The sequence below is a fragment of the Camelina sativa genome, chromosome 11 (genome assembly GCF_000633955.1).
Source record: "Camelina sativa cultivar DH55 chromosome 11, Cs, whole genome shotgun sequence".
NCBI lineage: Eukaryota > Viridiplantae > Streptophyta > Magnoliopsida > Brassicales > Brassicaceae > Camelina > Camelina sativa.
Window position 1 is genome coordinate 14,651,233 of NC_025695.1, and position 9,971 is coordinate 14,661,203.

The following is a 9,971-nucleotide window of genomic DNA, read 5'->3' on the forward strand; positions in this document are numbered from 1 at the left end:
AAATTACACTTTTTTATGAGTGTAAAATTATATTTATCTAAAAAAAAAATTACAATGAACGAAACATGAAAGTCAAAGATTTTGAAAGTTATACAGAATAATTATAAGTTGACAAAAAAAAAAGAAAGAGAATAATTATAACTTGAAAGGAAGATTAATGGTTATTTGTTGATAGAAAGTATTTTGTTTCAAATTAGCATATATTGTTGAAAATTCATATTTTGCAGAAGTAGAGTAAAGAGACATAAAAATCCTTAAAGAGATAATTTTATTTTAATAAGAGATAGCTACACTTGAAAAATATCTTTGATGAAATAATTCTCATTAGAAATTGATGTTTTTTTTTTTTTTTGTTAAAAGGCATAGAAATTGATGTTATATAAAAGAAATCATTTTTTTTATCAACAACTACTCTGAAAACAAATTTGTAAGAAATAACAAGTTGTAAATTGGAGGAATAAATAAAATATCTATTTTATGATAGCATATAGTAATAATATTCATTTTTGTATTAATTTGATGAAGTAAACAGTAAAACTCACTCTATTTGAGTTATGCTAAAAAAAAATTCAGGATTGATATGTGAATAAACAGGGGAAATAACAGACCCACATAGATCAGACACTCAACAACAGAGAATCAAAGGATAAAAAGGTGTAACGATGGATGAGTCGGATTCGAAGAAATAGCGGCAATGATACGAAGAGTCTCAGCCACCTCATGTCTCTCCGCCACAGCTTTTAGATCATTTACGAAATGGTCCTTTAAATCTTCTCAGTTTCACGGCGAGTCCCTCGATTCCTCTGTTTCACCCATTCTCATCCCCGGCGTCCACGTCTTCCATTGTCCGGTACGTTCCAATATGAATCCAACAATACATTCATGGATGCTAACTAAACTAATTAGAACTAGACTAGTGACTCTCCGTCTTCTTTGGTTTTAGGATGTGGTTGGGATTGTAGCAAAACTATCAGATTGTATTGCTGCGAAAGGAGGAAACATTCTTGGTTACGATGTGTTTGTTCCTGAAAACAAGAACGTCTTCTACTCTCGAAGGTAAAGTTCCTACTTTTCCATTTGAAAAAAAAATCTCACCTTTGATGCTACTTCAATAGATCCTTTTGGTTAATTTCTAATCCAATGTATTTCAAGTGAATTCTAGTTAAAAAGTTTCTATTTTTGGGTTTAGTTGTGATGAAAAGGTAAATTCTTTTTGGCAGTGAGTTTATATTTGATCCAGTAAAGTGGCCGAGGAGTCAGATGGATGAAGATTTTCAGTCTATTGCACAACAATTTAGTGCTTTGAGCTCGGTTGTACGAGTTCCCTCTTTAGACCCCAAACACAAGATAGCTCTTCTACTGTCAAAACAGGTTAATTTTTGTGTCATAAAGATCCTTTTATTTTGTGTCCTCTTTTTTTTTTTTTTTTTTTCCTGAAGTCGTGTGATAATTTTGTCTGTAGGATCATTGTCTGGTTGAAATGTTACATAGATGGCAGGACGGAAAGCTTCCTGTCGATATAACATGTGTGATAAGGTTTACATATAACTCTTATCAACGAACTGAATGCATATATTAGGTATGACTAGTGTGATTCCTGATATTTTGTTTATCCAGTAACCATGAAAGAGCTCCAAACACCCATATTATGCGGTTTCTCCAGAGGCATGGCATCTCTTATCATTATTTGCCAACAACCGATCAGAATAAAATAGAAGCAGAGATTTTGGAATTGGTTAAGGATACTGATTTTCTAGTTCTGGCTAGATACATGCAGGTATATCAGATTTTAATTTCCATCCTAAGCTCCTGAATAGTCTCATTCTGATGACGTTGTTACAGTTTACTTGTGTCTTCTCTAGTGTCTCCTTAGAAGGTTCTTGCTTTGAGGTTATGCTTCTCTGCAGCAGCTTTATTAGCATATGAAATTTCATAGTATTAGGTATTATATTGACGGATGATGTTGACTGGAACATTTTCCTTTTGACAGCTACTGTCAGCTAACTTCTTGAAAGATTATGGAAAAGATGTAATCAACATCCATCATGGCCTCTTGCCTTCATTCAAGGGGCGAAATCCCGTGAAACAGGTTTCTTAGTTCTTTGATGGCTCTATCCCTCAATGCTCATCTCTGTCTCTTATGCTTCTAGATTCTGTTGGTTAGGCATTTGATGCAGGTGTGAAACTAATTGGTGCAACAAGTCACTTTGTTACAGAGGAACTTGATTCAGGTCCTATCATTGAACAAATGGTGATTCATCTCTCCCAACTAGTTAATTTGTTCTGAGGGTTGCATTGTTCTACAGCATCGTCTCAATTTGATTTTTACAGGTTGAGAGAGTTTCCCACCGAGACAATTTGAGGAGCTTTGTCCAGAAATCAGAGGACCTCGAGAAAAAGTGTCTCATGAAAGCTATAAAATCTTACTGCGAACTGCGAGTATTGCCTTATGGGATACAAAAGACTGTCGTATTCTAATACGGTCTACATGAAAATCTCTGACACGTCTCTCACCTGATTCTTCATATAAACCGCTCACTCAAGCAAAAAGATACATACCAGTTCTCTATAAGTTTTTGATTCTTCATAGCTTACACGTAAATGTTTTGGCATAGCAAATCAGAAACTGAATCATTGGAAATAAAAAGTTCAATTGAGATTCATCATTCTTCTGATGTCTTTCTGTACATAGCAATATTCCTACCACTTGTTGTGATCATATGAACAACCTGCTGTGTTTTAATCCAAAAGTCTTCCTTAGGTTACAGAGACTGACATTGTACATTGCCAGGTTTTGCAAATACCTCACAACAGCAAAAATGTGGATTATATGTATATAATCAAATGTATATACAGGATCCTTCATCATGTGTGACCGCTGAGACTCAGAGATCCCAGCGAGCATTTGGCAGCCTCAAAGCAATTTACTTGGCGGAGAAGAGACTGAACCCCATCAACCCATCTCTGCTTGTGAATCTTGCTCTTGCACTTGAACTCCAAAAGACCTTGTCCGGTCTTCAGACCGAAGTAGACTTCTTCTGAATTTTCCCTCTCTTTCCTGTAAGGCCAAGCTGATTTCTCATCGCAGACTCCATATACAACGCCTTCAGAAAGGAACAACAAGTTCAGAATGCCGTCTTTCAAGTAATTTATCTAAACTGAAAGATTAGTAAATGCTTACATTTGGTCTTCTTGGAGAATGCCCCTCCAACATGTTTGCTTTTGAGTTTGATCATTACCTGCAAAATCATAATAAGCATTGGCTTAGAAGTGAACTGAGATGTGTTGCGTGTTATAAATACTAATCAAATATGCTGTACCTGAGACTTCTTGTTGATATAGACGCAGACACGCTTAGTTCGCTGCACTCCTGCAAGTTAAAGCACAAAGAAAAAGAGTTAAGCTCTCTATCTCTTATCTCAGTAAACTCTTCAATTGATCAAACTCTCACTGACAGAAGAGAACTACCATTTCGTGCACATTGCATCAGTTCGCCTTCAAATGGAAGATTTGGTTCTTCCAATCTAAATTTCAGATTTACAGGCCAGTGAGAGTCAGAGAAGCTCCTCTCAAAAGGGGCAATAGCTGCATTTTTCCTTGCTTCCTTTGGCTGCCTCGCCTTCAGAGCCGCTTCTCCTCTCAAAGCTAGTGTAAGTTTAAACAAAGTCAGATCAAATGCATATCGACTAGTCCACAAAGCCTTGTATGAAGCTATAAAAAAGGCCTTACCAGTTGCAGCAGCGGCTGTTAGAGTCATGAGATCACCAGGGCTGTTGATATCCACAGAAGATCTAACCGTGGAAGTAACACGTGCACGGTCAGCACCAGCTCGCTCAGCCATCTCAAAACAGTGTGAGGCTAACAGTTCAGTGGCTGAGGCTAAAGCCAATGCCATCTTGGAGCCTGACCCTTTGCAATTGCTTGCAGATGTTACAGAAGCTAAACCTGCAGCCAGAGCCGCTATAGAGACAGCAGAATGCACGTGTGCGTTCTCAACGCGCACCTTGTCTTTCTTCTTGAGATTGGTTATTGTGCTGCTGCTGCTGTGTTCCTTTGGGTGGTGGAACCATCTGGACAATGTCCCTGCTCTACGTGTGCCAACTGAGTTCAAGATCTGCCCAGCCTAAAATCAGTTTCCCAGAGTTTTAAACTATGTAAAGTGTTTATACTTTATACATTCCAATTCCCAAGAACTATGTTGGGAACTGGTGCAATGACCATATATAATTCACAAGTCTTTGACTTCTACTGCTCACCATAATTATGAGAAAAAGGGATAAGAAAAAGGGTCGTACCACGAATGGATCTGCAGCAGCAACAGGGAACACAACAGGAGGACTGTTCTGGCCAACGCAAAACTGTTCTTGTTGTTGTCTATGTTTGAGTGCAAGTGCTTTGGAGATTTCAGAAGTAGAGACACTCCAGGATCTTGAGAGAAACTCCATAGGCTCTTTAGGTGTCTGAGGCTGAGGAATCGATGAGAAAAGCTCTTCAGCTCTGAGAACTCCATCTTCCAACTCTTCCTCCATATTCTCTGATCCAAACAATGAAGAGGAAGAAGTATCTTTCCAATCTGAATAATACTCATTCTCCATGTTCTCCTAAAAATGAATCTTCAGATTGAAAATGAAAGATTTTTCGAATTTTTGAAAAGATGACGTGGGATCACAAGACAAGAAGAGGGTATTTATTATCCTGGTGGAGCAAGAGTTATGTTTCTGATGGAAACCATGTGACCAAAACAGAGAAACCAACCAGCTTTGAGTTTCAGAATTAAAACAGAAATGAACTGTAAAACTAAAATAAAAAATAGAGAAAATGATTTTTTTAAAAAAGGAGATGAAAAGGATGATGTTGACTCAGGTGGAAAAGAAGAGGAAGAGCATAAACCAAACTACACCATTAAGAGAATCTTTTTTTATTTTTTTTATGAAAGAGAATTATTCAAACCACAAGTCCCAAAAGTACGTGCAGACTGACAATGATAGATTACAATAAAAATCTGGATGAGTGTTTTAATCACCGTAAGCGTCCTTGAGATTTCAAGAACTCGTCTCCATGTTCTTTCTTTATATAAGTGTGGCTAAAGATTAGGATAATATCGTGGTTTAGAACATTGTCCGTGAATTCAGGTAATATCTTAATCTGGTGGGACGGTTTGTGAAACCACAAAGGGGCGACAGATGCATTGGTTTGAGAGCATTATGTCTTTTGAGCGGACGGCTCTCATACGATTCATTCCCCCACAACCGACCAGCTTCCTTCAAATAATAATCATACGTAAAACTGTAAAAGAGACCACTTTGTTTTTCTATTAATGCACTCTATCGTTTGCGTTGGTTTCACGGATTAACGATTTTTTTAAAATAAATGTCTTTTTAGCTAGCATTACTATTTTATAACTTGAGTTTAGTACTCACAGTTTTGGTTAAACGAAAATATATCCAGCTAATAAGACCCCAAATTGTGCATTTTAAATGAGATTCAAATCGGCCTTAAATTTATAGGCATTATCCTAATTCTTTGAGCAATATGGAATTCTAAAAAATTTCTAATGCATATAACGTGGACTTTCTAATGAATTTGAAAGTCATTACTAATGTATTCTTGGTGTATTAGTTGGATAGTCATAAAACTGGTAGTTTAGCCATCATCGGATGTCAAATGAGTTTACTAAAATACGTTTAGAATTAACGTATGCAAGAAAGTGTAATCAATGATCATATATATGAAAAAAAAAAAAAAAACAAGAAATTTTGATATACATACAATTCTTATTTTTAACCAACACAAAGTAATGTACAACTTTGATCCGTTTCTCCACATTCAATCATTCATATTCGGACCAAACATTTTCACACAACAAAAAAAGCAAGCCAAACAAATTAAAGCCGTACATGAATGATCAAGGGTAGCTTTCTGTGGTGGGAGTTGGAGCGTACGATATCCAACAAAGACACCGTAGATGAGTCCGGCGAGTGCACCACCGACTAGTGGCCCCACCCAGTAGATCCATATTTAAGAGAAGTCACCACTAACATCAGCTGGTCCAAATGACCTGTCCGGGTTCTTGGAACCGCCGCTGAAGGGACCGGCGGCGAGGATGTTGGCTCCAACGATGAAACCGATAGCGATAGGAGCAATGGTACCGAGCGATCCCTTCTTGGGATCAGCCGCTGTGGCGTAGACTGTGTAAACCAGAGCAAATGTCACCACAATTTCCATCACTATTACTTCAACAGTTCCTAAACCAGCCGCTACTCCATGGGTCGGTACGCTCTGCATGACCGGCAAAATAAACACATTCTCAGTTTATTAATCCATATAAACCAAACCGGATTTTTTTTCTAATCGGATATTGAAACCGCCATAACATTTTTTAATCACGGTCGTTTGTGTTTGAACAAAACATTACCAATCCGAATTAATTCAAGATTTTAATTAATAAGCAAATACGAATGTTTTTAGGTACCACGACATTGGTAACAAAGGCAAGGAGGAGACAAGCGACGATGGAGCCAAGGCATTGAGCATTGATATATGTACTGTTTGATCTGGCAGTTTTTCTGTTTCTTGAGGACAAGAACACTATGCAGCTGAGGTCATTATTTAATTTCTGAATTAATTCCAATGTTTCCAGGGAGCAGTTTCTTTCATTTGTCAGGTTTTGTAGCATTAGATTTTAGAGTCTTGATAAAAAGTTATCCAAGATAGAGATTGTTTCCTTTAAAAAGAAAGCAAACTCACTCACTGCATGTTGGATCATCGATCGAAAGGGTTTGGAAATTTGTTTACACAAGACCAAAAATTCATGTGACAAAAGTATTAAAAGACATTAGATATTAGATAATGTCTTCGCACCAGGAAAATCACATATGGTCTTTCCCGTATAAGCCGGTTAATCAGTTGATTATGCAAACATGATCAGAAAAAAAAAAACACATGGATTTCTAAATTCATATGGGATTATAAATTCTAAAAATCAAAACACATGGATTTTGAAATAACATGTTTTATCCTTGGATTTGAATCCTTCTATTTTATACTTTCAAATCCATTCAAATCCATTAAAACATAATGTGGATTTTGAAATCCAAAAACAAATCATTAAATGAATAACATAGAATTTTAACAAGTATTAGTAAATCATAGAACCAACAACACATAATTTTGATAAGTATTTTAAAATCAATGATTGAATAACACATGACTTTTGTTTGGATTTCCAAATCCATTAAAATCATAGAACCAATAACTCTCTCTAAGAAACAAACAAGCCAAGTAAAAATCCCACATCATGATCTCAAAACTCAGGGTGTGTTAGTAGTCATTTTCTCCATGTCCTCACTAGTCTCCTTCTCCACGTCCAACTCATCATCCTTCACATCGTTGCTCCTTACCGAGTTCGATGAGGTATCTCTGTTAAATTTGGGTTTATCTTGGGCTTCTAACTAAAAACCAATTGGCAATTAGTAGATTGGCCCTAACCCTTTATATATTAACGATAGTTTTATCAAACTTCAGATGTGGGACTTGGATTGTATTCCAACAATCTCCCCTTCAAACCAAGGACAACATATGGGATTTTAACACGCCTCCTCGAGATGATAACTCGATCTCGAACCGATCCCACTTGGACCAATAATAAACCCCTTCTTGGGCCTCCATTACTCGGGTTAACAAGAGGTATGTCCGTATCCACTTTTCTAGGTCCACCAGAATTTTAACCTTGGGCTCTGATACCATGTTAAATTTGGTTTTATCTTAGGTTTCTAACTAAAAACCAATTGGCAATTAGTAGATTGGCCCTAACCCTTTATATATTAAGGATAGTTTTATCAAACTTCAGATGTGAGATTTGGATTGTATTCCAACATTAATCTCCTGCTTCGTCAGCAGCCTCGTATAGAACCCTAATATTAGTCGTAACTCTATCGATGACACGACCCGGAGTTCCGAATCACACGCCCTAATATTATAGTTAGAAGGCCTAAACTACTTGTCCAATGGCCCATTTGAAGCAAGCGCCTATCCACAGTGACCATTATTTGGGCTGAGCTGAGAATTATCATTGATCTTCTAAGGAAAATTAAGTCCCTTTCTAGGGGTATATTAAGGTGTCTTGTGCAAGACAAAACAATCAATATATCTTATCATTGTTTAAGAAAAAATTAAAGCAAACACCAATCACTAATTATTATTAATCGGTGCTTATGTTATGAAAGTTATGCATTGAAGGATACAACCATGAGAACTAAGGACGAGACGGAATCTAAACCATTAATAAGTTAGGGTACGTTAAGAGCTTTTCAATACATCCCCTAAAATCAATATAAGGCTTTGGTTGAACTTTATGTTATGGAAAAAAAAATACGATTTAAAAACAAACAAGCCAAGTAAGTCCCACATCATGATCGCAAAACTTAGGGCGTGTCCTCACTAGCCTCCTCCTCCACGTCCACCTCATCAGCCTTCACCTTGTTGCTACTTACCGATGAGGTATCTCCCCTCGCTGCTTCCTCAGCAAGGCATTGGTTTCGGACCTTGTATAGAACCCTAAAATTAGCCGAAGCTCTATCCATGAGACGACCCCGGAATTCCATATCATCGCCGGCGATTTCATTCAAAACTTGTTCGTAGGCGCGTCCAATGGTCTCCGGAGACGGTGGCGGACCATCCCCAATCACCCGATTCTCCATCTTGATGAAATCATTGGCGCTGATTGCTATCGGATTCTCGAACGCGCTTCGTGCCGAGGAAGACATCTTTGTCGATGATTTTTTCCTATCTCTGCCTAGGGATTTTGATTTCTCTCGTGCCCAAATCGCCCATATATATTTATACTCTCGCTAAATCCAAACCCTAATGGGCCTATATCAACTCTTCCTTTTTCCTTTTTTACCATGTTTAATAAAAAATAATTGTAATCATATACTATATAATAAATTAAGATCCAAATATATATATTGTAAATGTCTAAAATCATGTAAAGTTTTAATAACAAAATCTCACAAAATTATATTTCAATTTTTTTTTAACATAGAAAAAAAACAGGAGCGGGCGATAGACATGTGCAACAAGTGCATTTGCACCGAAACCATGCTAAATTTACATGTATTTTAAAACCCAAACAAAAATTTAAAACAAATTTTATATGTAATTAAAGTCTATTTTTTAAAAAATTGAGCTGGAACAAATAATCAAATATCCTAAAAGCTCATTTAAATATTTCAAAATTCAAAAATATTAAATTCAATAAAATCTCATAGAAAAAGATGACAAAACAAATAAGATGAACATGGTCGACCGAAAGAGTGATCTAGTTGAATTCTAACTAGATTCCCAACGAAAGAAATGTTAATGTAACTTAATATGGCAAATATGTTTGGGATATCAAGGCCTATCCTTTTCAGCTCTTCTGTTTTCGTCTTATTGTAGGTCACCATATGTAGGATAATTATCGAAAATATATGGTGATAATGTGACACTGTAAAGCTACATAAGTCATTTGTCAGATTCTAACAAGAGAATCTTAGTAGTGATCACGCAAAGCTAAGATCTTTGCCTCACCANGCGAATCCACCGCCCCCTGCGCCGCTGTCCGTCGAAGAACGCTACGAAGGCCACAGACGCCGCCCAACGTCTATAGTCGTAGGATCCATCGATCGACGTAGCAGGCGGGAACAAGCTGACGAACACCAGGACCGTCAAGGCCAGCGGAGCCGAAGCCCACGGATTCCGACATTACCGGCCCGACAGTCTGAGGGAGACCTCAAGGATGAAACAATACGGCGCCTCGAGACGATGCTCCACGAGCTCTCCTCGAGAGTACATCGGGCGATGAGCTCCGCTCCCAATCTCGATCGAGTACTGGACNCAAGAAGCATCGCAAAATCAAATAAGCAGGCTCCAGCAACGACGGAACGAGCGCCGGAACGAGAACGACCATGGCGAGCAGCACGCGAATCCAC

General features: G+C 37.6%; 2 protein-coding genes and 1 pseudogene across 4 annotated transcripts; 1 reads left to right on the forward strand and 2 right to left on the reverse strand.

The window, feature by feature from the left end:
- On the forward strand, positions 579–2,663 carry LOC104723367 (formyltetrahydrofolate deformylase 2, mitochondrial). Of its 2 annotated transcripts, XM_010441717.2 has the most exons (9): positions 579–850; positions 944–1,056; positions 1,221–1,371; positions 1,463–1,536; positions 1,618–1,777; positions 1,843–1,890; positions 1,991–2,089; positions 2,165–2,251; positions 2,332–2,663. In XM_010441717.2, the coding sequence occupies exons 1-9, from the start codon at positions 695–697 to the stop codon at positions 2,476–2,478; spliced, it is 1,035 nt and encodes a 344-aa protein (XP_010440019.1). In that variant the 5' UTR covers positions 579–694; the 3' UTR covers positions 2,479–2,663. The 2 variants fall into 2 exon arrangements, with proteins under 2 accessions (XP_010440019.1, XP_010440020.1); XM_010441718.2 differs by lacking the exon at positions 1,843–1,890 and having other exon boundaries at positions 581–850.
- LOC104723366 (VAN3-binding protein-like) lies at positions 2,642–5,010 on the reverse strand. 2 transcript variants are annotated; one of them, XM_010441716.2, is made up of 6 exons: positions 4,296–5,010; positions 3,730–4,114; positions 3,469–3,645; positions 3,321–3,370; positions 3,182–3,239; positions 2,642–3,104 (listed from the first exon to the last, which is right to left on the reverse strand). In XM_010441716.2, the coding sequence occupies exons 1-6, from the start codon at positions 4,593–4,595 to the stop codon at positions 2,866–2,868; spliced, it is 1,209 nt and encodes a 402-aa protein (XP_010440018.1). In that variant the 5' UTR covers positions 4,596–5,010; the 3' UTR covers positions 2,642–2,865. The 2 variants fall into 2 exon arrangements, with proteins under 2 accessions (XP_010440018.1, XP_010440017.1); XM_010441715.2 differs by having other exon boundaries at positions 3,730–4,123.
- Positions 5,817–8,765, reverse strand: LOC104727964 (annotated as a pseudogene).